At 34.5% G+C, this 27918-nt stretch overlaps 2 protein-coding genes and 1 pseudogene across 11 annotated transcripts; 2 read left to right on the top strand and 1 right to left on the bottom strand.

The window, feature by feature from the left end:
* Positions 1-266: 266 nt before the first annotated feature.
* On the bottom strand, positions 267-910 carry LOC127097179 (small polypeptide DEVIL 4). The gene has a single exon (XM_051035688.1). The coding sequence runs from the start codon at positions 803-805 to the stop codon at positions 659-661; it is 147 nt and encodes a 48-aa protein (XP_050891645.1). The 5' UTR covers positions 806-910; the 3' UTR covers positions 267-658.
* A 5047-nt stretch (positions 911-5957) lies between these two features.
* Positions 5958-7347, top strand: LOC127095804 (uncharacterized; annotated as a pseudogene).
* Positions 7348-10920: 3573 nt separating this feature from the next.
* Positions 10921-25025, top strand: LOC127097578 (uncharacterized). 10 transcript variants are annotated; one of them, XM_051036078.1, is made up of 7 exons: positions 10921-11117; positions 11363-11508; positions 11635-11712; positions 12190-12410; positions 20578-20643; positions 24441-24702; positions 24790-25025. In XM_051036078.1, exons 2-6 carry the CDS (start codon positions 11452-11454, stop codon positions 24442-24444), a joined length of 426 nt encoding a protein of 141 aa, XP_050892035.1. In that variant the 5' UTR covers positions 10921-11117; positions 11363-11451; the 3' UTR covers positions 24445-24702; positions 24790-25025. The 10 variants fall into 10 exon arrangements, with proteins under 10 accessions (XP_050892035.1, XP_050892032.1, XP_050892034.1 ...); XM_051036075.1 differs by having other exon boundaries at positions 10922-11117; positions 11363-11449; positions 11602-11712; XM_051036077.1 differs by having other exon boundaries at positions 10922-11125; positions 11363-11449; positions 11602-11712.
* Positions 25026-27918: the final 2893 nt, after the last annotated feature.

Genomic DNA, 27918 nt, shown 5'->3' with positions numbered 1-27918 from the left:
TACTAATTATTTAAAAAAACAAATTCTATGATATAGTAAAAATAAGCATTCAAATATGTAAAATCTAAATTGTTGCTTTTCTTCTTTGTGTTGAATATTCATAGAATCTAAGAAAACCCACCAAGTCAGAGGATTCTTTCAATGTTTCTGAACATTCAGAACTATTAATCAAGATTCAAATCAAGAAGATTCATCAAAGAACAACATAAAAGGAGAAGTTGAATGAAGAAAAGAATATCAAGATCAAAATAGACTTTGAGACAAAATTGAAATTGTTAACCATTAACATAATTCATTGATATTCTAATGTACATAAAGGCTATAGCTAGCAACCCATGAAAAAAAATTGTTACACTCTCCCATAATATCCAAGCCGTTAGCTATTTACACCCCACCATGAATCAAAGGAAGAAGGCAAAAACAAAAACCTAAAGAAGAAAGAACCAATCTTGTTCTATTGCCAAAGAACCAAGTTTGAACTTCTAAATCTTATAAAGACCTCAACTCAACTAACTAACTAGCTATTTAGCATGTGTTTGAATCAACTATGAATAAGGCTAACAAAGTTTAGAGCTCTCTGATCGTGAATTATAGAAGCTCCAATGTATAGCTTCTGATCGAATCTCGAAATTTTAGTATTTTCCAAACACGAAGACAATTACTCATGCCAACATAGAAGCATGACCACACACCTTCTTATGATGTATAGCCTAGCTCTTTGTTCCTTAAGAACACCACCAAGTCCTCTACTTGATGATGAAGATAGTCTTGATCTCTTTGAGCTTCCAATAGAACCCATCTTCATATTATGAGTGAAATAGTATAGAAACTCTTGGAAAACAAAAAGGGCTGTTTTTCTTTAGATTTTAGAACTTGAGTTGTGTGTGAAAGACTTGATTTTTAGAATTGGTTTAATGATGGGTTCTTATAGAACTTGAGGTAGTGGTCCTAACCCACGTTGGTCTTAGTAAAGAGGCACCAATGGGGCATGAAAGGGCGTGCAATGCCTCCAAAACCACCAGACAAACATCAATTGGACCCCACCTTACCATTTTGGAATCCATACCATACCCAAATAAACAGGGATTCATAAAAGAAAAACAACCTCAATCAATTCAACATTGCCTCTCTTTCTTACATTGTGATATGTCACACTCTTTAGTCCTAATCCTAATGCTATATGCATAGGCACTACCCACCATCATAATAATGGATCTTCCATTAGCATTTTATTTGAGTAAAGATGCATTTTTGTTTTTCTTTGTTCATAAGATGCCCTTAATTTGTGCATCACATAGGTGAGTTAATGGTTGCACATGAAGACAAAAGTATTTTCTCTTTTTGCTAATTAAAGCTTCTTATTTTGTTGTTTTTTTCTCTATATTTCATTGGATCCACATAATTAGGCGCATGACTAATGGATAGGGTTTGGTTTTGTTGAATCCTACACAAGATTTCATAACAACAACCATTTGAAAGGGTTTTTTAATCATACTTACCTTGACTCTAGAGAAGAATTAGGCCTCACTTATCATCATCTAAATTTTTTTTTTACCGAGTATCATTTGCACACAACTGCAAAGACCGATTTTTTGAGGCCAATCTTGCATAAGTTTTAAAAAAACAAAATGGGATAGAGCAGACATGATTGATGATGCAGATCTAAAACTTTGATTCTCCTAAAAAAACGAGGATGAGGTCTAAAATAACAAAAACAAATATGTTAATGTCCGTATCCTAAAAAATCTATAAAAAAAAGAAACATATTAGACAATGTTGATCTAAAATCTTGGTTTGTCTAACAAAAACATCTCTAGATTTAACATTTATTTACTTTCAAGATAGATTCAAAGATGTTGTATAGTATGGTTAAATGAGACACTATTTGAATTATTTGGGGTCATTTTGGAATTATTAGCTGTGAAATTTTGTTGACATTAAATTCAAACCGTTTAGGCAAAAGCTGCATAATGGATATCCAGAACAAACCGAATATAAGAATATGTTAATATGTTAAGAGCATTCTGAATCTCTGACAACTTTGGAACAGTCTGCAAGAAAATGGAAGCAGTATATTTGTGCATGACCTAACACTTTGAATCAAAGATTCTCACACACATTAATATCCTAGGCCACAATTTTCAGCCCCTTGTTCATATTGTCTTTTGTTATATCCAAAAATAGTATAACCAAAAATGATTAAAAAAATCCAAATAAAAAAATATGGTAAAGTGGCTTTTGCATCAACCTGAAAGCATATTTTTCTTATGTAATGAATCAAAAGTGATAATTACTAGTATTATTTTATACTTTCTTCTGCATGATTATAGAGAGGTAAGAAAAGTAGGCATGGACGTAAGTTTCAAGCTTTTGACTTGAGATTCCATATAAAAGTGATAAAAACACAGTTAACTAGTAAGTGATTAATTAAATTAATCATAAATTGCACTTACTTAACCTTTTCTTCCAACGGCTTGTTCTGATGACAATCTTAATTGTTTTTTATATTTATTTTTCTTGTTTACAGTTTTTTTACAATTTTATACACTTAATATCTTTCCAACACCGATACCTATGGAAAAAAAGTATATTATCTAACATATATCAGTATTTATCATCGAAAATATAATTCTATAATAAATTTATTTATTTTTTAAAATTATTACTAATATTTACATGTTGGTATCGTTGTCGGGTTTAGTGATGTCCGAGTAGTTTCAACATCAAACTCTTATTTAAAATTTAATCTAGCGAATAATGACAAATATTTTGAATGATTTTATTTAATATTATTTAACTGTAATAAATTTTAGATTCTGTACCGTAGTCTAATAGTAGAATGTATTTAACATTCCTCGAAAACAGCTCTGATGAAAGTTTACTAGATGTATCAACATTTCTAGTATCACTTAACTTGAGTAAAGTATGAGTGATATAATAGAAATTTCTTTTTACTACTATGACATGTAGTAAACTTAAGCAATTGGCGTCTATACAGAACATTAGTAGTAGTAGTAAATTTGAAATGATTCTCACTTGTTTAAGTGTGAAACATTAGAGACAGAAGTGATAACATTAATGTCTGAAATACTCTGTAATCAAAGTGGTCCAACGTTGGTAGTATATTTTGGAATTCATAAAAAATTGGTCGGTTGTAGTAAACAAGGAAGTCAGAAATTGCACGTGAAGTTTTCGTGATTCACAATACCATTACCTGCGGTTTAATCAACACTTAAATTATTATTCATTCTATTACCAGTACTTCCTACTAATACACCCTCAAACACTCGTTCTCATTCTTCTATATTGGTCTTAGCCTCTGAATCTCAGACACCAGAAATAAGACACTAACACTGAAGCGTCAACATCAGTAATAATTTTAAAAAAATGAATTACACAGACACATATTTTTTTAGAGATGTCAGAATAAAAAATTTCCAATACGTTGATTCGGTAATTACCAATTGAGTGGCACAATCGACACTATAGCTTGCTAGTTAAGTAATGGACACGGTAAGAGTTATCCTTATGTAGAAACACAGTACTAGGTAGCAGTTAAATGTTTATTGGTAGCTGCTAATTTACTACTACTACTTAGACAGCATGGTTCGTAGCTGGTTATGAAGCATTGACAGCTCTACTCACTGTTGTTAACAATTGTCCAAGGTCCCCACAGCTGCTACATAACAATAACAATACATATGCAACTTTGGGATTCCACCCATGGCTAATTCCTGCGGATTCTTCACTAATTCTTGTACTTCTTTGTCTAAGTAATAATGGTTTCCTCTAGTGGTAACAAAAACATTAGTGAGTTATCTTTGAGCACCATTCAATAATATTGCAAAATTAAGGGGAAAAATTAACATTTTAATACTTTCTAGATAGGTATATTGATAAGAATGACACTGACAACAACTGATAACAATTTTATGTTTGTCATTTATGTATAATTATTACCACACACACATCTAGTGATACAATCAGTTAGAGCAATCTTAACCATTCAGAAAAATATCGATTATAATCTCATATTACCAACACTTGGCCACATAGAATTTGTCCTCAATCAATTCAGTCATGATCATAAAATTTCTCAAAACTTCTGCAGATCCGAAATAGAGATCTTATGTTTGAAGCAAAGTGGTCATCCTTTGAAAAATATCTATACTAGTTACCATGTCCTTCACTCAATCAAATGGAAGTGAGAAGTTGCAATGTCTTTTCATGCTCTACAAAGTCTAAACGGCACAAATTAGTTTTTAGTATTCCTAATGGGATGATCACAGCTGTCAAAAAGAAACATTAAATTAAGAAAGTGTCATACTAAGATAATGTCATGTTATTGTCATATGATTTTGATCATTCAACACCTTCTCAGAACATATCTAACATGAAAAAGATTTACACGTGCGGTCAAAAGATTCTAGTTACATCTCTATCAAACTCTAGGCTTTTTCTTTTCTTTTCTTTTCATATTCAACACTATTTGATGTGGACAAAATTATCGAGTATATTGTAATCATTTACAATCTTCATTTTCTTTGCGGATCCATCTGTTCACCAAAAGACTGTTTCTATAGTTTGGGTTTATAGACAACACATTGTATTTAAATGTGCACCCTTGCCACTTAACACTAAACTATAAACTGTATCCATCATTTATTTTTTAACAAAATAAGTTTTGTATTGTAAAGTGGATCTTGATACTTATTCTCAAGTTGTAATCTTGTGAACATACGTTTTGTTAAGAGAATAGAGTAATTCACAACCAGTTGACATATTAGACCGGTAGTACTTTAGTTAATAACCGACTCAGTAGTTAAGTGTAATCGGTTGGTATAATATGTCAACCGGTTATACTTGGGAGTTTTTATTTTTATTTGTTTGATAATTGTATCTCATTTTATATTATTGTATATATATTCTTTGGGTATCCTATGAAGGAATGAATGCAAATATTTTCACCCTCAATTACTCTCTCTCTCTTCACACTCAATTATTCACCAACCGTATGATTTAAATTTCTAGCATTAGACATCAAGAATCTGGTTCGATCCATCAAACAGTGCAAACATGACTTCTGTCTCCAATGAAAGAATTCCTACAAATCTACATATCCTTGACAAACGACACAAACAAATGAAGGTGTTGTTGGGTTATCAAGATGTTCTTGAGGGGTAACTACACTTGTAGAAGGTGCAACATATGCACAACGGTCTAAGTATAAGGAAGAGAAGACAAAAGATTCCAAGGCGTTATTTTTTATCCATCTATGTGTTGGTGGGAATAAATTCGAGAAAGTTGGTGACTGCGAATCATCGAAGAAAGCGTGAGAAATCTTAGAGGTGTATGCAGGAGATGACAAGACGAAGGCTGAGATATTACAAACTCACATAATACAACTTGAGTTGATTCAAATAGAGAATAAGGAGACCATCAATGATTTTACAGTGAGAATTACTCAATTGGTAAACCAAGTAAAAGTGTGTGGACAAACAATCATGGAGCAGTATGTTGTCGTGAAAATCTAGCATTCTTTGACGCCAAAATTTTACAATGTTGGGGTTGCGATTGAGGAATCGAACGATCTTGCGTTGATAAGCAAAGAGTGTTGCAAATCTCTCTTGAAGGGCGAGAGCAGAGAATTAAGGAAAAGAATGTTGAAAAGGCAAATACGAAGATCACTTTGCAAGCCCATTTCAACGAGAGAGACAAGATGGCGAAAGGAAAGTGGCCCATGAATAAAGGTAGAGGAAACTTTCAGAATTTTGATGGAAGAGAGTCCCAAAATTTCAAGATTTCAACATTTCAAATGAGTGAAAACAGTGACAATAGGGTTGTTTGATCAAACAACTCTAGAGGAGGAAATTTAAAGGGTAGAGAAGGAAGAATAATGGTTGACAAGGGCAGTGTGTTGTGTTATATGTAACACCCTAAACCACAACAACAATAATAATAATAACAACAACAAGAACAACAATAACAACCACAACAACAACGACAACAACAACATCAATAACAACTCCAACAACAACAACAACAACAAAAACAACAACAACAAATACAACAATAACAACAGTAAAACAACAACAACAATAGAAATATCAAATAACAATAACTAAAACAGCAGCAACAACAACTACTACTACAACAACAAAAATAGTAACAACAACAATAATAAACACAACAAAACCAACAACAACAACAACAATAACAACAACAGTAACTATAACAACAACAACCACAACAACAACAACAACAATAACAATAACATTCATAATAACCACAACAACAACAATAACTACAACAACAACGACAATAACAACAACAACTACTACAACTATAGCATCAACAACTATAATAACAACAAAAACAAAAACAAAAACAATCACAACAAAAATAAAAACCACAAAAACAACAACAACAACAACAACAACAGTAACAAAAACAACAAAAACATCATCATCAACAACAACCACAACAACAATAACTACAACAACAATAACAACAACAATAACAACAACAACAACGACAACAACAACAATAACAATAACAACAACAATAATAGTAATAACAATAACAACAACAACAACAACATCAACATCAACATCAACAATATTAGCAACAACAGTAACAAAAACATCTACAATAACCACAACAACAACTACAACAACAATAACAACAACAACAATAACATTAACAACAACAACTACATCAATAACAACAACAACCATAACACTACAACAACCAACAAAAACAACAACAAGAAGAACAACAACTACAATAACAAAAACGATAACAACAACAAAAACAACAATAACAAAAACAACAACAACAATAGCAACAACAACAACAACAAAAGCAACAACACTAACAACAACTACAATGGCAACAATAACAACATCTACAAACAACAACAACAATAATAACAACAACATCAACAACAACAATAACAACAACATCAACAATAACAACCACCACAATAACAACAATAACAACGACATCCACAATAACCACAACAATAACAAAAACAACAACAACAACTACAACAACAACAACAACAACAATAATAAAAATAGCAACAACAATAACAATAATAACAACAACCACAAAAATTACAACAACAACGATAATAGCAACAACAACAACAATAACAACAACTACAATAATAACAACAACCACAACAACAACAACAATAATAATGAGAACAACAACAACCACAACAAACCAAACAACAACAACAACAACAACCACAACAACAACAACAACTACAACAACAACAGTAATAACAACCACAACAACCACTACAACAACAACAACAACATCAACAACAACAACAAATGAGGATAAATTATTGCATATGATGATATTTTTTGGAGACTTTATATATCATATTTTTAATGAATTACTTTATATTTGTTTTATATTTTTTATTTAGTTATTTATTAAATATTAGCATTTCTGTAGACCGACGTTAATTAAAATAATTGTTTCTTTTTTCTTTTTATATTAAATTTTTAGCGTATTTCTAGATTAAAATTATTTTTTATTTTAATTTTCTTAAATATTTTAAAAAATAAATATTTATTTATTTGTTAAGATTTTAACGAAAAATTTGTTTTCCTCCCCATATATTCGTTTCCCTCTCACAAAAATACTTATTGGCCATTAATCGTCATCGTCCATACCTTGCTTGTTACTTTTTTTCCTCTCTAATATTTATTTTTTACTCTATTCATAATTAGAATTTTATAGAAATTCTTAAATAATGTTGTTTACAAAATGCTTATGAGTTTTGTAATCAATGGATTTATTTAGATTCTGAATCACATTTATGTTGTACATTTTGTAGAATCAATTTGGTTCATAGTCCTCAACCTTCAACCTTTAATAAATATGTCAATTGTTACTACATTTAAACATGACCTGGAAGAGGTGTGATCCATGTTAGTTTTACCGGGCGCCACTGTACTATTAAAAAAAGTACAGGTGTGTGCGTGTTTCCCTTGTAATGATAGGGATACTTAGAGGCCCTAATAGGTATTTACACGTTTGGGGTGAGGGATATCTCATGGTAGCGAGTAGTCTTGTATGGTGGTTTTTGAGTCTGTTTTAGGGACCAACTCACGTGAGGTGAGGGGTCCAGTTGTTGGTCGGTGCTTCTAGGTCACAGGCAGACAGTCAGAGTGGTGTTGTATGGGTTACTCATAACAGAGCACTATCTGAGTAGTGTTTGAACATGTGAGTAAGTCAGTGTTATTTTTGAGTCGTCCTTTATTCCCTTGGGAGATAGGGTATTTATAGGAATTCTCCCAACGCCAGGGTTTATGACCCTTTGGACGTGGTCTTAATTGCTCTGTTCATTAAGGAGATCATGGTTCGGCTACGTTCTCAGAGTCAACAAGGACTTACTCTTACTTAGTTGCCACGTCGGGCATACTGCATGGGCGGCTACTTTGGGTTCGGTCCCGACGACCTAATTTTTAGGCGATGGGCAACTTCATCTTGAACTTTTGCCAAATAGGACACTATAGAGAGGTTGGAGACTACACGAGTTTTAGAAACACATGATTTTTACTTAAACAGTAAGACTGAGTATATGGAATGTAAATTCAACAGACTTTCAACCTCAGAGTTTTACTTTTCTTAGTCACCATTTTGGTTTATTCAACTTTTTATTTCAATTAATATGTAATATTTCTATATATTTTTTCTACAAGAGTTTTTTATCATTGCCGATATAATATTTTATCCATATTAATAATTCATGAAAATCTGTTTTTTTCATGTCGGATCATAGAAGAAATAAGTGGAGATTTATCAATGAGAAGTATGCAGGGTTCTAGGGGTAATCATTTTATTTCTTGTGATTCTTGGAATAGCCATATTTACATATAAAAAGAGGAAAAAGATAACAAAGTCAGGTGAATTTGAAATCAAAAATATTATATACTTCATGTTTCTAAGTTTTCAATTCTTTAGTCATATTCATGTTCCTCCAAATATCCTTTTGGTTATACTCAATTAGTATCTCCTACCATTTTAGGGATGCTAAAAATATTTCATAGGAAGTACAAAAGGGAGAAGGAAGACGTGAAATTGTCAACAATATTTGAATTTTCACTCATATTCAATGCTACATATCATTTTTCAAAGAGTAACAATTTAGGACAAGGTGATTTTGGACAAGTATACAAGACAGTTAAGTTCATTAAAATAAAGCTCTGATTAATGTGGTCTATTAGATTGTAGATTTTGTTTGTTTCTACACATTTTTTTGGCGACTCACTAGTTTTTAGGACCATTTTGAAATTAGAGAGTTAATAGCTGTATTTCACACATGGTCCTCAGTCATGTCAGTAATGTGAAATCTAGTCGGAAGCAAACCATGAAACGTGTGACTTTGGGGTACCTTTTCTACCTATTGTACCTTTATTGCATGTTGATGGCAATTTGGATACTGATCCTTCTTTGGGGGCTGACTTTATGAATACATTAATATTCACTATATCAATTTAGTGATTACTAACTGACCTATCAAAATTTAAATATGCCCTTCTTATTATTAGACATTGAAATTCCTACTAATTAATTTTACAACAAATTTTAAGCATTGTCTTAAGTTTTATTTCGGACCAATGGGGTTAGATTCCGTAGACACCCTAGACAATATTACGAAGCTCTTGACACTAATTAAGAAGAATTTTTCATATCATTTCACAATGCACACATTATTCACACAATAAGTCATACACATAAATCATTTATAACAAAGATCAAATTTCATAATACCAAGATATCACCTCCAACGACTGTGTGTGACGGTGTTCACCGTATCGTATGAAACATATATTATTCGCCATGATACGATCAAAAGCAAGCTTGTGCGACTTAGACGTCGGATTACCCATGTGTAGGATAATCGAGCACGCACGTGACAAATCGTTTGAGTAGTCGTCGACACATTCGAAAAAGGTTGGAGGATCCATGTTTTGAAATGGTAAATTGTCTGAGTAGTCGTTAACATACTCGGGAAATGATTCAGTGTTGCTCTCCTCACCTTTGATGTGACATTCTGCCCTAACGTCTACTTCGACAAATGTGAGCCCAGGCTTTTGGACGAGGGGTTCATTGAAATGTCCAACCTTCGATCCATTTTGGAATACGGCCCACGATCATTTCTTAGTTAGGAGGGATTACCTTGATGGTGGCTTCATTGAAGAGAGTGAGGTAATCCCTCAACGATTCTGACAGTCCCTAACGGATGTTGAACATGCTAGTGGTGGACATCTTCCTGTGGCGACTGACAACGAACTGGTGCACAAGCTTCTTTATCAATTCTTGGTAAATGTTGATAGAGGCCCAGGGGAGACCCATGTACCACCGGAGGGCGGCCTCCCTGAGGGCACTTGGCAACAACTTACACTTTTGGGAGTCTAGCGCTCCTATGATGAACATCTGTGTGTTGATGGAGGCGACGTGCTCGTATGAGTCGATGCGTCCATCGAACTTGGTCAGGGATGGAGGCTTGAAACCTTCGGGAACAGGGGCTCCCTCCCATATTTCGTCAGAGAGGGGTTGGGGATCCAGCAACTCCACCTCTTCCAGGGTATTGACCTTCTGTTGACATTGACCACTAGTGTAAATAGAAGAATATAATTTTAAAATTTACACCTGTTATACTAAAAACGAGTGTAAATAAGAAATACAATGACAATTTTGTTAATAAAGTGTCATTTTAAGTATTAACACGTGACAATAGACACCATATTTTTTTAAAACGGATGTAAATTCAAAATATTATTATAATCAAATCTCTGTTACTCTAATAAAACTTAAAACGGATGTAAATTTAGATGGACTTGAAAAAATTGTTTAATTTTATAATCCAAAATCTTGATCCTATGTATTTGCAATTTTGAATTATAGATATATTATCCGCATTAATCACATATTTGATTGATGCCAAAAAAAAATTGTTTGTATGATAAAATTTTGAAACTAGAGACTTTGAGTGAAAGCTATAGATGACAATTCCTCTTTTTCATCTGTTGTCTTCGGAGTTGTATAAAGTTTAGACCCGAAGCTTTATCTTACTTTAAAGAGAACCCGAGGTTTGCTTGTAATATTCAGCTTCTTTATATTATTATATCTTTTACATCCTTGCACCCTATCATGAATATAATATTGATTGATCTATATTTTTGCTACCTTTTCAATTGTTAATAAAAAACTTATATTTATATTAAATCACCAGCGTTCCATTGACCCCATTGATCACACGGGTGTGTAGTTTTTTTTTTTGAATTGATTTGTACTGTGTGCATTAAATATTAACTACTTGAGAAATGCTTTGCAGAGAAAGATGATTTTGGAAAAGATTTTAGTTTGTTGAAGATTTTAAGTTTCAATGTTTGGTTCCGTGAAGACTTGGAGTTGCACAAAAGTATGAAAGCTATTGGTGAACTTGTTCAATTGCATTCCCTTGATTTTATCTGTTTTCAGGTTTCATTTTCACACTACTTATATTTATTTGCAATTACAACACATGTTTTGTATTTGTGTGGCTTGATTGGATTTTGTTGAGTTGTGTCTCAGGAGGTTACTCCTGTTATTTATGACATTTTCAAGGGATCCTACTGGTGGAATGTTTATCATTGTTCAGTTTCTTCTGAGAAGGCTCATTCAAGATCCTACTTTTGTATGCTGGTAAGTTTCGTATCCGTTGTTTCCATTTGAACTTATGTTTCACAACCTTTGTAATCGGCTTGATAATTTGATGATCATAGTCAACTTTTAAAAAAAAGTTTAGTTAATTCACAATGCAACGACAGGTCATTGTCGCATCATTTGTGCTGACTGAAATCGTGAAAGTCTTTGTGCGACCATGGTTGTTGTTTAAAACCTTGATCATAGTTTTTATAATATGATTGCTATTAGAGTTCTATTGGTTGCTAGCATGATATATGTTCAGAAGAGAACCAAATGTGTTCTGCGCTAAGACTATTGTATGCTTATGTTATAATATTTATGATTCCTTTGATAAATCATACTGTAGTAAGTTCATTCTGTTTCTTTTGAAGTATCTTTTGAATAAGTGGGGAGTATAAACACCTAGTACTAAACCTTTTTATATGATAAAAAAGGGAGTTATATGTACTGAAATATCTGTGAAATCAATTTCAGTTAAGCAAACTACCTGTAAAATCATTCTCCACCAAATCATTTAGCAACTCTATAATGGGAAGAGAACTTTGCATTGCTGAAGTAGAAGATGTGAGTGGCAAGTCGTTGGTTGTAGTCCCCGGCCATATAGAGAGTCCCAGTCTAGCCCCTGCGAAATGGGATCAAATGTTCACCAAGGAACGACTGGATCAAGCCAATGAGGATCTGAACATTCTCAAGAGGTACCCTAATTTTGTTTTTGAGTTGACATGAATTTTGGGATGAGAAAAAGGATGGTCAATATCATTTACAAGACGGGTGGGTTGATGTCTGTGAAATTCTGGTACACAGATAACGGATGTCGTATATGATGTCACAATACCAGGATCATAATATTGTCACAACACAAACGATAACAGTGTTAAAGTAAATAGTCGAAAGTAAATAATACAGGTCAATTGTTAACCCAGTTCAGTGCAATGTCACATACATCTGCGGACATCCAAGCCATAAAAAAAATTCACTATAATAGTATTAGTTTGAAGTTCTAAACAATCTCTGGTTTTACAAACTTTCCACCTAATCAATCACTACCTGTGGAATTTCTATATAAGCCTCCCCTAGATATGAGACCCCTGTCACTTCCCTTCAATCACACAATAGTGATAACAACTTCTCACAATAAACAAAAGACACACTTCAATGAAACATAATCTACTCTTGCTTAAAAGCTCATGAGTGATTCACAATTACAACTCAAAAACTCAGTGCAATTCAAGCATCTAAGTGATATGAGAATGACTCAAAAATAAAAATGAACAAACTAAACCCTAACAGAGACTATCACATACGCAACTTAGCTTTTTTCTTAGGTTTCGAATCGTCCTTTTAAATAGCCCCAGAATAGTCTGGGCTTCGGTCTAAATAATCAACCGATCTAAATTAGACTGTTACACAATCTTCTGCAGAATCAAATCAAATTTGATCAAATTAAATCTGATGTCTCCTTAAATGTTTCGACATCCTTTATTAGGAAACAAGACAAAGCTTAAATCGACCTTTGCTTCTAAAACAAACGCTTTTTGGGCCACAAAATACGTGAATCAAATCTTCAAAAAAATTTCACTAGTCCCATGCTAAAAAACAAATCTTCCAAGAATGTAAAACCATAGCACGTCACGATGTCGTACAAGCATGTCAAGATATCTTGTCCAACATCTTGCTATTTCAATTGTTTTGACAAAATATTGTCAATCACAATACAAACAACTTAACAATCTCCCCCTTTAGAATTTTTTGGCTAAAACAACCTTTGCAAAACATATATTGTAAAAACCAATAAAATCAAGAGAACTTCTTCAAACAAAAAACACAATAAATAAATTTGGAACTTCTCCAAGATACATCAGAGGCATATGCAGCAAAACCAGATAAAATCATCCTCATAGAAAATGTCACATCAGAGAGAAGTAAACCCTCACAACACAAAATTTATGCAGAGAAAAATAAATTCTCCTAAACAGGATGTCAAGACATCAGGTATGACATCAAGCACATAATCATTTCCAATCAGGATGTCAAGATATCGGTTATTAGTTCAAGCATCTCACAATCATGACAACATCAAAACATCATGATGCCCCTAAACACCAGATTAGGAGCAAAAACTACTACTCCCCCTCAAGTAGTACTTAAGGCATGCAAAAAGAAATTTTATATACTAATAATACTACTCCCCCTTTTTAGCCGAAAATTAATAAAAATAAGAAAAACATTAATTAGGAGCAGAAAAATATTAGATGTAAAAGATCACATTACATACCAAAAAGGCACACATAGTGCACAAAATTTCTAGAGCATAGCCCACAAATGAAGCAGAAACATAAAGAAAAACACAAAGAGAACATATCACATCAGCCATCATTATTGTTGGTTGTCTCTTCAACATCATCACCACTTGCATCAACATCTTCTTCAATCTCAGTATACTCATCCTTATCACCATCTAGGTTTCCTTAATCATCTTCTTCAGACAGAGCATTTATCAGGATCTCAAGTCTGCTCTTCTTTTCAGTACAAGCTTTGATGGTTTCATCCAAAATTTTGCACGTGTCCTTTAATTCAGTAATGATTCATGTCCTAGAAGTAGAGCTAGTAGATTTCTTTCCAGATGCCATGACAATGTCTGAGACATGTTTCCTTGTAAACAACCTATAATGCAAAGAAAAAGGATATTCTCTCTTGCAAGCAACATTTGAACTGATCAAAATACTAAGGTGCTGACTCAGAATCACACCACAAATTAAGGATGGAACGTTATAGAAATCTTCACAACAAAATAGGTAGCATGCTTCATGGTTTGGTAAAAAAACAGAGGACCCAAAATCAAACTTGGTTTTGGTTCCAACAATGTAAGTAAATTTCCCCAAACCTGTAGCTATGGTTAAGGTATGATTTGTAGGAATCCAATTGACAGCTTCTATCCTATGAAACATAACATACTTCACACTCAACTTGCTAGTTGATAGTTGTCCCTTTCTTGCCCATTGTGACACTTGTTTAGTAGTGATTTCTTTGCAAATAGTGTTATCAGTTACTTCTACTTCAGCTTGCTCATCCTCACACCTTCCCATAAATATGGTAATCACCTCAGGAGAAAACTCCACACATCTACCTCTCACATACACCTTTTTGTACTCCTTACTCTTCTTATTGTCACAATCTATAGGAATGTTCACAACGAACTCTTTACCGACATTTCATCACTTACCAAACCCAACAACACTCTTCATTAATCCTACATTCTCAGTAAGACTTACTACCTCCTCAACAAACATATTTTTATCATCAGAGTCATCTTTCTTACTATCAACTGGAGTTTCGTGCACCACTAAATAGAAGGAAGAGAAAATATTGTTTGCACACCTCCACATCAGTAATTGATATAACTCTTCAAACATGCAAATTCCTAATTCATCCCTTAACTTCTCAAAATGATTAACATCCAAGCATTAGTAAATATATATGTCAGTTGCTTCTCAGTGGCCACATGCTCAAGAGTAACAATTTTATCCTCAACAAGATCCCTAATAAAATGGTGATGAATATCAATATGCTTTGTTCTGCTATGTTGAATGGGATTCTTGGATATATTGATTGCACTCAGATTATCACAATATAATATCATGACATCCTGTTTGACATTATATTCCTTTAGCATTTGTTTCATTCAAATCAATTGAGAGCAAATGCTTCTTGCTGCAATATACTCAACCTCAACTGTAGACATGGACACACAATTTTGCTTTTTGCTGAACCACGAGATAAGATTGTTTCCTAAGAAGAAGCATCCTCCAGAAGTACTTTTTCTATCATCAGCATTACTTGCCCAATCTGCATCACAATACCCTACAAGCATGGAATTAGAACTATGAGAATACATCATGGCATACTCACTAGTACCATTGATGTATTTCAAGGTCCTCTTCACTTGAGTAATGTGACTGATTTTAGGCTTATCCTAATATCTAACATATACTCCTACAACAAAAATGATGCTAGGCATGCTAGATGTAAGATACAAAAGACTACCAATCATACTCATGTACAAACGTTGATCCACATCAACACCTTTTTCATCCTTAGTTAATTTCAAGTGAGTTGCTGCAGGTGTCCTTTTGTGACTAGCACTTTCTAGGACAAACCTCTTCACTATATTGTTAGTATACTTGCTTTGAGAAATGAATATAATATCATCCACTCATTTAACTTGAAGACCAAGAAAATAAGTTAATTCACCAACAAGACTCATCTCAATTCAGATTGCATTTTCTTGACAAAATGTTGAACCATCTGGTTCGACATTCCTCCAAACACAATGTCATCATCATATATTTGGGCTATCAGGACTTTACCATGCTCTTCTTTAACAAACAAGGTCTTGTCGGTTCCCCTTTCCTATAGCCATTGTTGACAAGAAACTCAATTAACCTTTCATACCAAGATCTAGGTGCTTGCTTCAATCCATAGAGAGCTTTCCTTAGTTTGTAAACATGATCTGGAAAACTAGGATTTATGAACCCATTGGGTTGTTCAACATACACTTCTTATTCAAGTGCCCATTCAAGGAGGCACTTTTCACATCCATCTGAAATAGCTTGAATTTTAGCATACATTCCACTCCTAAGAGCAATATTATGGATTCAAGACGAGTAACATATACAAAAGTCTCATCAAAATCAACCTCTTCAATTTGAGTGTATCCTTGAATAACAAGCCTAGCCTTGTTTTTGGTCACAATTCCATTTTCATCATATTTGTTCTTCTAAATCCATTTTGTGCCAATAACATTCATCCCTTCAGGCCTAAGAACTAGGTTCCACACTTCATTCCTTTTGAACTTCCCTAGTTATTCTCGCATAACATTGATCCAAAATTCATCAGTCAAGGCATCCTTCACATTTTTAGATGCAAACTTATAGACAAAGCAAGCATTGGATATAACATCTCTGGATCTAATCGTGATATCTTCATTAATATTTCCAATAGTAAGTTCCTTTGAATGATCTTTCTGAATTCTAGTAAAGGGACCTTCGTTGGCTTGAGGGTTATCTGATTCAGTCCTTGTTGGCCCAATATTGGACTCAACGTCTTCCATATTTTCTGAAACATCAGTCTGCTAAGATGATACTCCAACATCATCATCGACATCAGTTCCTTTCACAATAATCGAATCATCAACCAAAACATTAATGGATTCTATCATGACCTTGGTTCTGGAGTTAAATACCCTGTAAGCTCTGTTGTTTGTAGAGTAACCAAGAAATATTCCTTCATCACTTATGGGATCCATCTTTCTCCTCTGTTCACGATCAAGTAGAATGTAACATTTACTCCCAAACACATGAGAATATTTAACAATAGGTTTCCTTCCTTTCCACAATTCATAAAGAGTATATGATGTACCTGCTCTCAGAGTAACATGATTATGGATATAGCAAGTAGTGTTCATTGCTTCAGCCCAAAAATGATAAGGATTTTTTTTGCATGAAGCATGACTGTAGCTGGTTCTTGTAATGTTCTGTTCTTCCGTTCTACAAATCCATTTTACTGAGGAGTGATGGGAGATGAGAACTCATGACCAATACCTTCAGAAGAATAAAATTCAGAAAATTTAGCATTTTCAAACTCCTTGCCATGGTCACTTCTGATTCTGACAATCACACTTTCCTTCTCTCTTTGAAGGCATTGGAAAGTGTCATTGAATACCTCAAAAATGTCTGATTTTTCTTTGATAAAATTCACCCAAGTAAACATTGAAAAATCATCAACAACCACATTGGCATACCTCTTTCCACCAAGACTTTCAACTTGAATAGGCCCCATTAAATCCATATGAAGAAGTTCTAAAACTTTGGAAGTAGTCTGATGTTGTAACTTCGGGTGTGACATCTTGGTTTGCTTCCTAATTTGACACTTACCACAGACTTTACCCTTCTTAATTTTGATTTTTGGTAGACCTCTAATAGCTTATTCAGACATAATATTCTTCATACCTTTGAGATTCATATGTCCAAGCTTTTGATGCCACAACTTGACTTCATCTTCCGTAGATATTACACATGTGGAAGAATAAGTAGTTTCTTGTGGTACCCATAAATAGCAGTTGTTTTTAGACCTAACTCCCCTCATCAGAACTTCATTCTTCTCATTGGTAACCAAACATTCCGACTTGGTAAAATTGACTTTAGACATTGATCACATAACTGACTAAAGTTGATCAGATTGGCAGTCAATCCTTTTACAAGAAGAACATCATCAAGTCTAGGAAGTCCAATGCACACTAACTTTCCTATCCCTTTAATTTCACCTTTACCTCCATCACCAAAAGTGACAAAACTGGTGGAATAAGACTTAATGTCCACTAAATACTTCTTGACCTCTGTCATATGTTTAGAACATCCACTGTCAAAGTACTAGTCTTTTCTAGATGAAACTCTAAAAGAAGTATGGGCTATAAGACAAATATCAACAACCTTAGGTTTCCACTCCTTTCTAGTTTTAATCATCACATGATTAACCCTAGGATATGTTGGATGTTTTGGATAACCATACAGTCTATAACAAAAAGGCTTTATATGTCCATATTTACTACAGTAATGACATTTCCAAGGCAAAAACTTGATTTTAGTTTGAGTTTATTGATGTCTGGCAGGATGTTAGAATATTTGGCTCATACTTCCTTTCTGGAGGAATAAATTTTGTCACGGGGGCTTTTCCTTTTAGAGATTGGTAATCAAAACCTATACCTTTTAAGTTTCCATCCCCTTTTCCAACTTGAAGAATTTCATCTAACATATCAGACTCATTGTTCAACATTCTTACTGATTTGGTCATGTTTTCAAGATTAGAATTCAATAGGGTTACCTCATTTTCAAGATCAATGACCGTAGATAAAAGTTTCTCTTTTTCAGCCTACAGTTGAGTTATGATTCTTTTCTGCTCTTCTCCTGTCTTACACACCTCTTCACTTCTTACACAAAGATTTTTGTAGGAAGCAGCCAATTCTTCATAAGTGATATCCTTATCACATGAGTCTTCAATATGTTCATATCTACCAGTGAAGGCTGTAACATGCTTAGCAGTTTCATCATCAGTTTCACCTTCAGAATCATCATTAGACCAAGAAACAGACAATCCCTTATTTTGTCTTGAGATACGTGGGACATTCTGATCTAATGTGACCAAAATCCTCACATCCATGAAACTGAATAACTTTTCCTTGATTGGGCTTTTCCTCTGCTCTTGTTTTTCTCTAAGAATCACTATTCTTACTGATGTCGAATGACATGTTCTTGACATTAGGTCTTGACTTCCTATCCATTTTCTTCAACACCTTATTGAATTGCCTCCCAAGAAGCACAATGGCATTAGAAATTTCTTCATCAGTCTCCAAGTCACATTGATACTCTTCACCTTCAGTGTTGGAGATAAAAGTTATGCTCTTGTTCTTCTTTTTGATATATCACTGATAGCCAATTCAAAAGTTTGAAGTAACCCAATAAGCTCATCCACTCTCATGTTGCAAATGTCTTGGGCTTCTTCAATAGCTGTGACCTTCATGTCAAACTTCTTAGGCAATGATCTATGAATTTTTCTAACCAGTTTCTCCTCTGACATCTTCTCTCCCAAGGAACCAGGTGAGTTGGCAATGTCAAGAATATTAGTGTGAAAATCATGAATGCATTCATCATTTTCATCCTGTGAATTTTAATTTTGGTGGTGAGAAGTTGAAGTCTTGACATTTTGACCTTAGATGTGCCTTCATGAGTGGTTCTGAGAATTTCCAAGCATCTTTGGTCTCGGTACAGGTATTTATTAACCTGAATATATTTTTGTCAACCCTATTGAACAAAGAGTTCAAAGCTTTGGAGTTTTCTAGAGCAATTTCATCTTCTTCCTTAGACCATTCCTCTTCTAGCTTCAAATCAGTCACGTCCTTCCCATATTTGTCCTTCACCATAGGGTGTTTCCAACCTTTGATAACAACATGAACAAACTAAACCCAAACAGAGACTATCACATGCGCAACTTAATTTTTTTCTTAGGTTTAGAATCGTCCTTTTAAATAGCCCTAGAATAGCATGGGCTTCAGGCTAAATAATCAGTAGATCCAAATCAGATTGTTACACAATCTTTTACAGAATCAAATCAAATCAAATCAAATTTGATGTCTCCTTAAATGTTTTGACATCATTTCTTAGGAAACAAGACAAAGCTTAAACCGACATTTGCTTCTAAAACAAACGCTTCTTGGGCCATAAAATATGTGAATCAAATCTTCAAAGAATCTTCACTAATGTCATGCTAAAAAACAAATCTTCCAAGAATGTAAAACCACGGCATGCCACGATGTCGTATAAGTATGTCAAGGCATCTTGTCAAACATCTTACTATTCACTACGCCAAAAACTGGAATAGACAGCGCACCTTAGAGGGCGCTTTATTACAAAAGCGCTCTCTAAAGTGAAGCGAAAAAATAAGGAGCAATAGACAGCGCACTTTAGAGGGAGCTTTTGTAATAAAGCGCCCTCTAAGGTGAAGCGAAAAAATAAGGAGGAGATAGAGGGACAACAATACATGGCGCTTTTTAGAAAGCGCCCTCTAAGGTTACCCTTAGAGGGCGCTTTTAATAAAGCGCTGTTATAAGTCCATGTGCATTTCCAGTTTATAAAGCGCTTCTGGAAAGCCTTAGAGAGCGCTTCCATAAGCGCCCTCTTAGGCCCCCTTTAGAGGGCGCTTTTTTTCCACAAGCTCCCTCTAAGGTCCCCTTTAGTAAACATTAAAATTATAACATACTGCACGTTTTGTTATTTCACTCTCTGTTATTTTCGTTCTTTTTCACGTTAGGGTTCTAAGGCGTTCTCCTTCCACCTCTGTTAGATCTACGACGTTTCCTCCTTCTACCAATCAAAGGTACACGATGCATACATTATTACTTGCACTATTGCTTTGTTTTAGCTTTGCCCCATTTCAGTTTTATGTTATTGTTGTCTATGCTACGTTTGTTTCGACCTGTAAAGTTTCAATATTCATAGTCATTTAAATAGTTTGGGTTTATTAGGCAATTGACGGTTGGTTTTTAGTGACCATGATAGCGCATGCAATGGGACTACATTACCCAGTAGTTAGGGTTATACGACCTATGAACATCTGATTTTGTGTCAACACCAGTATCATTAGAAACCTAGGTCCGAATGTGTTTGAATTCTTCATTAACAGCCAACCAGTACATAACGTAGCTAGTAACTTAAGAAGTTTAGGTATGGATGTTATTTGATAGAGTAAATGAAGACATGAATGCCCTGCACAGAGTATCTTCTGAAATTGGTTTCTCTTCTGAAATTGTTTTTTGTTTATTCTAATTAGTAATGGATAATACATGGATGTCTTCCAATCGATTGTCGAGAGAGTACGAGAATGGGGTATCAGAATTCGTTAAGTTTGCCGTTGCGCACGCTGAAGACCCCAGTAGAATGATATGTCCTTGCTTGGGTTGTTGTTATGGGAAACGGGTTGACGCAGTTCAGTTGACATCGCATCTAATGAGGCATGGAATTGATCGAAGTTATACATGTTAGAATTTGCATGGTGAGAAAAGTAACGAGAATGTTGAACCGGGGGATAGTACGACCTATGCCTCAAACTATAGTGGCGCAGATACATACGATTGTGATCGAGTTAAAGAGATTGCAGAAGCACTTGAAGGAGATCTTAAGGATTGTCCCGAAATGTTTGAGAGGTTGGTAAGTGATGCAGAGAAACCTTTGTATGATGGTTGCACTAAATTCACAAGATTGTCTGCGGTATTAAAGTTGTACAACTTAAAGGCGGGCAATGGATGGTCGGATAAAAGTTTCACAGAGTTATTAGCCCTTTTGAAAGATATTCTTCCTGAGGATAATGTTCTTCCCAATCGAACATATGAGACCAAAAAGATGTTGTGCTCTATTGGCATGAGCTATGATAAGATACATGCATGTCCAAACGATTGCGTTTTGTTTCGAAATGAGTATGCATCGTTAAATGAGTATCCTAAATGCGGTGTCTCGCGATATAAGAACAAGTTGTCTCCAGTAAAAGTCTTGTGGTATTTTCCTGTTATTCCGAGATTTAGACGCATGTTTCGTAGTGAAACCGATTCAAGACACTTGACCTGGCATGCAGATGAAAGAATTATAGATGGAAAGTATCGACATCCGGCAGATTCACCACAGTGGTTGAAAATTGATAATGATTATCCTGAATTTGGAGAAGAATCAAGAAACCTTCGCTTGGCATTATCTACTGATGGAATGAACCCACACGGTATCCAGAGTATCTCACACAGTACATGGCCTGTGATTATTATGATTTATAACCTACCTCCATGGCTATGTATGAAGCGTAAGTACATGATGTTGTCTATGTTGATTTCTGGACCTAAACAACCAGGGAATGACATAGACGTGTACTTGAAGCCCTTAATCGAAGATTTAAAGATTTTGTGGGAGACCGGTGTGGAGGTTTATGATGGATATAGGAAAGAAAGTTTCAACTTGAGGGCGATGTTGTTTGGCACAATTAATGATTTTCCAGCATACGGAAATCTATCAGGGTATAGCATAAAAAGTCAATGTGCGTGTCCTATTTGTGAAGATAAAACAGATTGGAAGCGCTTGGAGTTTGGTCAGAAGAATGTCTTTCTCGGTCATCGGAGATTCTTAAATTCAAATCATCACTACCGTGGATGGAGAAAGGCGTTCAATGGAGAGACAGAACAAGGCAGAGCTCCACCTATATTGACGGGTGATCAAATTTTTGAAAAGGTGAAAGATTTGGATACTCAGTTTGGCAAGCCTTTTGCCCACACACTTGTCAAAAGTGGGTGGAAGAAGAGGTCAGTTTTTTTTGAATTGCCGTATTGGAAGTCCTTGTATGTGAGACATTTTCTTGATGTTATGCATATTGAAAAAATGTATTTGAAAGTGTTATTGGCACGTTACTCAATATACAAGGAAAGTCTAAGGATGGCCTTAAGGCAAGAAAGGACTTGATAGCGATGGGAATAAGAACTGAATTAGGACCCTTGAAGAAAGGAAAACGAACATATCTACCGCCTGTTGCTTATACTCTATCTAGAAAGGAGAAAAAAACATTGTGTAAGTTTCTAAGTGAAGTTAAAGTTCCAGAAGGGTACTCTTCAGATATTAGAAGACTTGTGTCTATGAAAGACCTCAAGTTAAAGAGTTTAAAGACCCATGATTGCCATGTTATAATGGAACATTTTCTCCCAATAGGTATACGTTCTATTCTTCCAGAAAAAGTAAGAAGCTCTATAACTAAGTTGTGTTCTTTCTTCAAGTCAATTTGCAGTAAGGTGATCAATCTTACGATCTTACCAATGTTGCAAAAAGAAATCGTTATTACTTTGTGTGAGCTTGAAATGTTTTTTCCTCCATCATTTTTTGACATAATGGTACATCTAGTTGTTCATCTTGTGAAAGAGACACAATTGTGTGGACCAGCTTATATGAGATGGATGTACCCTGTTGAACGTTATATGAAAATATTAAAAGGGTACGTGAAGAACCGAAGTCGACCAGAAGGTTGTATGGTTGAAAGATACATTGTTGAAGAAGCGATTGAGTTTTGTACTGAATATTTGTCTAATGTTCAGTCAATCGGACTCCCCAAGTCTCAGCTTGTCGAAAAGAAAGAAGGAAAAAATCTAATTGGAAATAAAATCGTGGCAGTATCAAGGGTCGAACGGGATCAAGTGCATTTGTATGTTCTGCACAATGAGAATGAGGTTGAGCCGTATGTTGAAATTCACAAGGATGTTCTCCGAGGTTTAAATCCCAATAGAAATGAAAATTGGATAGTACGAGAGCACAATCGATGTTTTATACCTTGGTTTAAGGATCATATTTATTCAAAGTATTATTCAGATCCCGCTTCAATAACAGAAAGGTTGAGATGCTTAGCATATGGTCCAAGTTTCCATGTTTTTTCTTATAACGCATACGCGATTAATGGATACATATTTTATACCAAAGAACAAGATGATAAAAGTACTATGCAGAATAGTGGTGTCACCGTGGTAGCTGAAGCAATGCACATATCAAGTGTGAAGGACTTAAACCCCAAATTTGCAAATCTGTCGTATTTTGGTGTTATCGAGCGCATTTGGGTGTTTGATTATGAGAAGTTTCAGATTCCTATATTTGGTTGCAAGTGGGTTGAAAATAATAACGGCATTCGAATGGATAAGTCGGGATTTTTTCAAGTGGATCTTAATAGGGTGGGATACAAAGATGAGTCTTTTATTCTAGCCTCTCAAGCTAGACAAGTGTTCTATGTCAATGATCCAAAAAGTACGAAATGGTCTATAGTTCTTTTTTCCAACAAAGTAATTGATGAAAACACTGGAGATCAAGGTGATATTGATGTTGAGATTGAATCGTTTACCAGAAATGATCAAGATGAGAATATTATATCAAATGATTCATATATTAGAAATGATCATAATGAGGGTATTTGGATCAATCCAACCGTCCGTGTTGTTAAGAGACATGTAGAACATATTCCAACCAAGAAAAGAAAGAGAACTTAGTGAAAAAGGTACAGGTCAAATGATTTTAATTGTTTTCTTTATTACAGGTAAAATGACTTTTATGATTTTAATTGTTTTTACATTTGTCATCTGATTTTAATTGTTTTCTTTATTACAGGTAAAATGGCTATTATGAAGTCAATCATTCGTGCAAGGAGCAAGGGATACTTGAAAGTATCAATTGATATTTGTTTAGATGGAGATGTTCCATTGTCGTCAAGCCTCATTCGCGTAGATGATGATGCTGGATATTTGAAAGTATCCCTCTACGACAATGGAACATGTCCATCTAAACAAATATCAATTCTATCTTCAAAAGATAAGGGACCAAAAATATAAGAGAATTACGCAGCAAATCGAGTCAGTTGCATAAAAAAAAGGTATAAACACAATTATATGATATTTATGCATAGAAAATGTTAATTCTTGATCTTATACATCACCTAACTAATTTTATGATATTTTAGGTTCATGCTATTGATATTGAACAAAAAGAGGTTGTTGCTAAGAAGACTGCTGCTAGCAAAAAAAACATACATCTCAGAGATGTTTTTGCTACTTAGTTTTATTTCTTTTTAAGTTATGAATTGGTTGTATATTTAGAATCTTTAGAAGTTAAACGATTATATATCAGTGGATTGTTGTATATGTATGGATTGTTGTATATAAGGCTTGTTGAATGCAATGTGTGAAAAAGGGCTTCAAATTATACAGTTTTGGGTGTACTGCTTCAATACAGGTTGTCTAAAATAAATAAATAAATATAGCGCTTTTTAAAAAAAAAATTTAAATAACCACCCACTTTAGAGGGCGCTTCCCAAAATAAGCGCCCTCTAAACCCTTTAAATTTCCACTTTAGAGGGCGCTTTCCAGTAAAAGCGCCCTCTAAACCCTTAAAAGTTTCCACTTTAGAGGGCGCTTTCCAGTAAAAGCGCCCTCTAAACCCTTAAATGTTTCCACTTTAGAGGGCGCTTTCCAGTAAAAGCGCCCTCTAAACCCTTAAATGTTTCCACTTTAGAGGGCGCTTTCCAGTAAAAGCGCCCTCTAAAGTGGCCCTTAAAGGGCTTAAAGAGCCACTTTTGACAGCGCTTTCACTAGGAAAAAAAGCGCTGTCTTTACCTATGCCAGCGCTAGATTAGAGGGCGCTTTAAAGCGCTGTTATAGGCCAAAAAAGCGCCCTCTTTTCCCTTATTTGGCGTAGTGATTTCACTTGTTTTAACATTTTGTAGAAGATTGTCAAGACAACCTAACAGTATGGTCTGAGCTAAGACCAAACGAATCTGGTTGGACGAATGATACCTCTGTTCTTTTTCACATAGATCTCTCTAGGGGTGGCAAAACGGGTCCGGCCCGTTGGGCATGCCCGTTTTGTCCTCACTTTAGTGCGGGGCGGGCCAAGGATTTAGCCCCTCACCCTCTAATGTGTATGTCTCGTCCCGTTTTTTTCGCGGACTTTTGCAGGCATGTGCATTTAATTAAATTTTTGCATTTTTAGACTTAAAAAGTGCAGTGCCCGCGGACTTTCCCCGCTCCGCCCTCACTTTTTTGCAGGACAAACCTAAGTTTTAGGCTCGCATCCTCAACTATGACTGCTACGTTTTTTTTCGAGCTTTTGTGGGGCAGGTCTAAACGGGGCTGTCATACCCGTTTGCCACCCCTAGATCTCCCTGTTCTTTTTAATTTCTATTTACTGTTTCGTGTTTAATTTTCTCACGTCCAGTTAATGTTTGCAATCTACGTTTATCTAATCTTCATTCCTTTCTCATTTTTTTCTTTATGATTGGAGCTGCAAAATTGTCCTTTCTATTTATCTGTTTGTGTTTGTGGTTTAAGAATGATTCCCAATTCAGTTTTCTAGCATGGGTTTTTTGAATTTCTAGAAATTAATTGTTGAAGTTGAGAATTTGTGGAATTACTTGTAATGACTATTAGTGTTTTTTTTCTTGTTGTTGTGATCCACTACACTCATCCAATATTAATGGTAATTGAAATAGCTTTGGAATTATATAAATCATTAATAATAATATCAATTAATGTCTATTTGAAAATATTAATTTTAATTAGGTAGTAACTACTCTTACTCTTAATTACATGCAAAGATGGAATAAATTAGTAGTCATGAGAATGATGACGATGATACATGCATAAATTCATGCTTTTAAATTGCGGCAGTCTCCGCATCCGTATCAGACCGCAATTGCAATTTGATTTGAAATCATACATTCAACCACATTAGAATTCCCATCAAACAACTTAATCAATGTTTTTTCACATATTTTCATCCTAACTCAAAGTTTAAGAATCCAAAATCTCAATTTACATATCATTTGTAATGTAAAAGATTAACATCAAGAGTTTTTCAATGGTGTATTTCACGTATCTTTCAATAAACATTCAGGTCGCAATGGCCGTAATACACATCGCAGCAACCGCAATCGCAACATACGCAGCCGCATCCGTGACCGCAACCACAATGTGGTTTCATAGCTTCCCTTTGATTACTATCATGATCATCATCACCAGAATCCAACCTTGAAGTACTCACTTCAGTATTAACACCAAGGTTAAGATACACCAACCTTGAATCCATGTTACGGTTGTTGTTGTGATGACTATGATGTTCTTCATTCATATGATCGTGACGGTACATGTTTGTTGCTGAAGATCCTGTATTGTTGTTATTTCCTTCTTCTCTTGACATAACAAGAGCTGCAGATTGAACAAGCTCCAAACACAGCCTTAGTTTGTTTGGTTCTATGTGAGTTAATCCAGGGAGAGCACCTTTGATGAGAATGTATGAGCCTTAGTTTACTATATTTTCTATTTGCAATTTCAATTTCAATTTCGGTTTTGATTTTGTTTTCTATTTGCAGCTCCAACGTTTCCAAGTTTCAATTTCGATTACAATTTCAGTTTTGATTTTGATTTCAATTTGCAGCTCACACCTATTCCAAGTTTCAATTTCAATTTCAATTTCGGTTTTGATTTCGTGCTCACTATATTTTCAAGATTCAATTTCGGTTTGATTTCATGCTCACTATATTTCCAAGATTCAATTTAGGTTTCAATTTGGTGCTCACTATGTTTCCAAGTTTCAATTTCTGTTTCGATTTTGATTTCATTTTAAGCTTACTATGCTTCCAAATTTCAATTTTGATTTCAATTTCGATTTTAATTTCAGTTTTGATTTGGGGCTTACTATATTTCCAAGTTTCAATTTCGAAATAGAAACCTAGTACACTAGTTAGGCCCGAACTCTATGAAACTAATAACAAATCGCTTCAACTATTTTCCCTTATCATCTATTCTTTGGAATTCAAGAGAGTAATGCATTGTAACTGTGCAAAAAAAATTGAGAATAGGAGTGAAGCAATCTAATAACAGTGGGAATAATTTTTTTATTATTAATTAGGATCTGCTTTGAGTTGTTAGGTGAATGTTCAAGGTCAGTTTTATATATATTAACCCACCTCTTCATGCAAAAACGTTTTGGGGGTTAAAGTGTGGATATCTTATATTTACATTCATCTGTCATTTAGAAGAATGGGATGCAACATTTTGATTAAACTCTTAATCACTTGGTCACAAATAACGGT

The sequence above is a fragment of the Lathyrus oleraceus genome, chromosome 6, assembly GCF_024323335.1.
Source record: "Lathyrus oleraceus cultivar Zhongwan6 chromosome 6, CAAS_Psat_ZW6_1.0, whole genome shotgun sequence".
Taxonomy (NCBI): Eukaryota; Viridiplantae; Streptophyta; class Magnoliopsida; order Fabales; family Fabaceae; genus Lathyrus; species Lathyrus oleraceus.
Note: the sequence above shows the minus strand (reverse complement) of the source record. Positions and strands in the feature narration are given on the sequence as shown.

What these genes read in the sequence shown, in the direction of transcription:
- LOC127097179 (XM_051035688.1), bottom strand. Translation starts at nt 805, where the DNA reads ATGAAGATGGGTTCTATTGGAAGCTCAAAGAGATCAAGACTATCTTCA.
- LOC127097578 (XM_051036071.1), top strand. Translation starts at nt 22,769, where the DNA reads ATGGGAATAAGAACTGAATTAGGACCCTTGAAGAAAGGAAAACGAACA.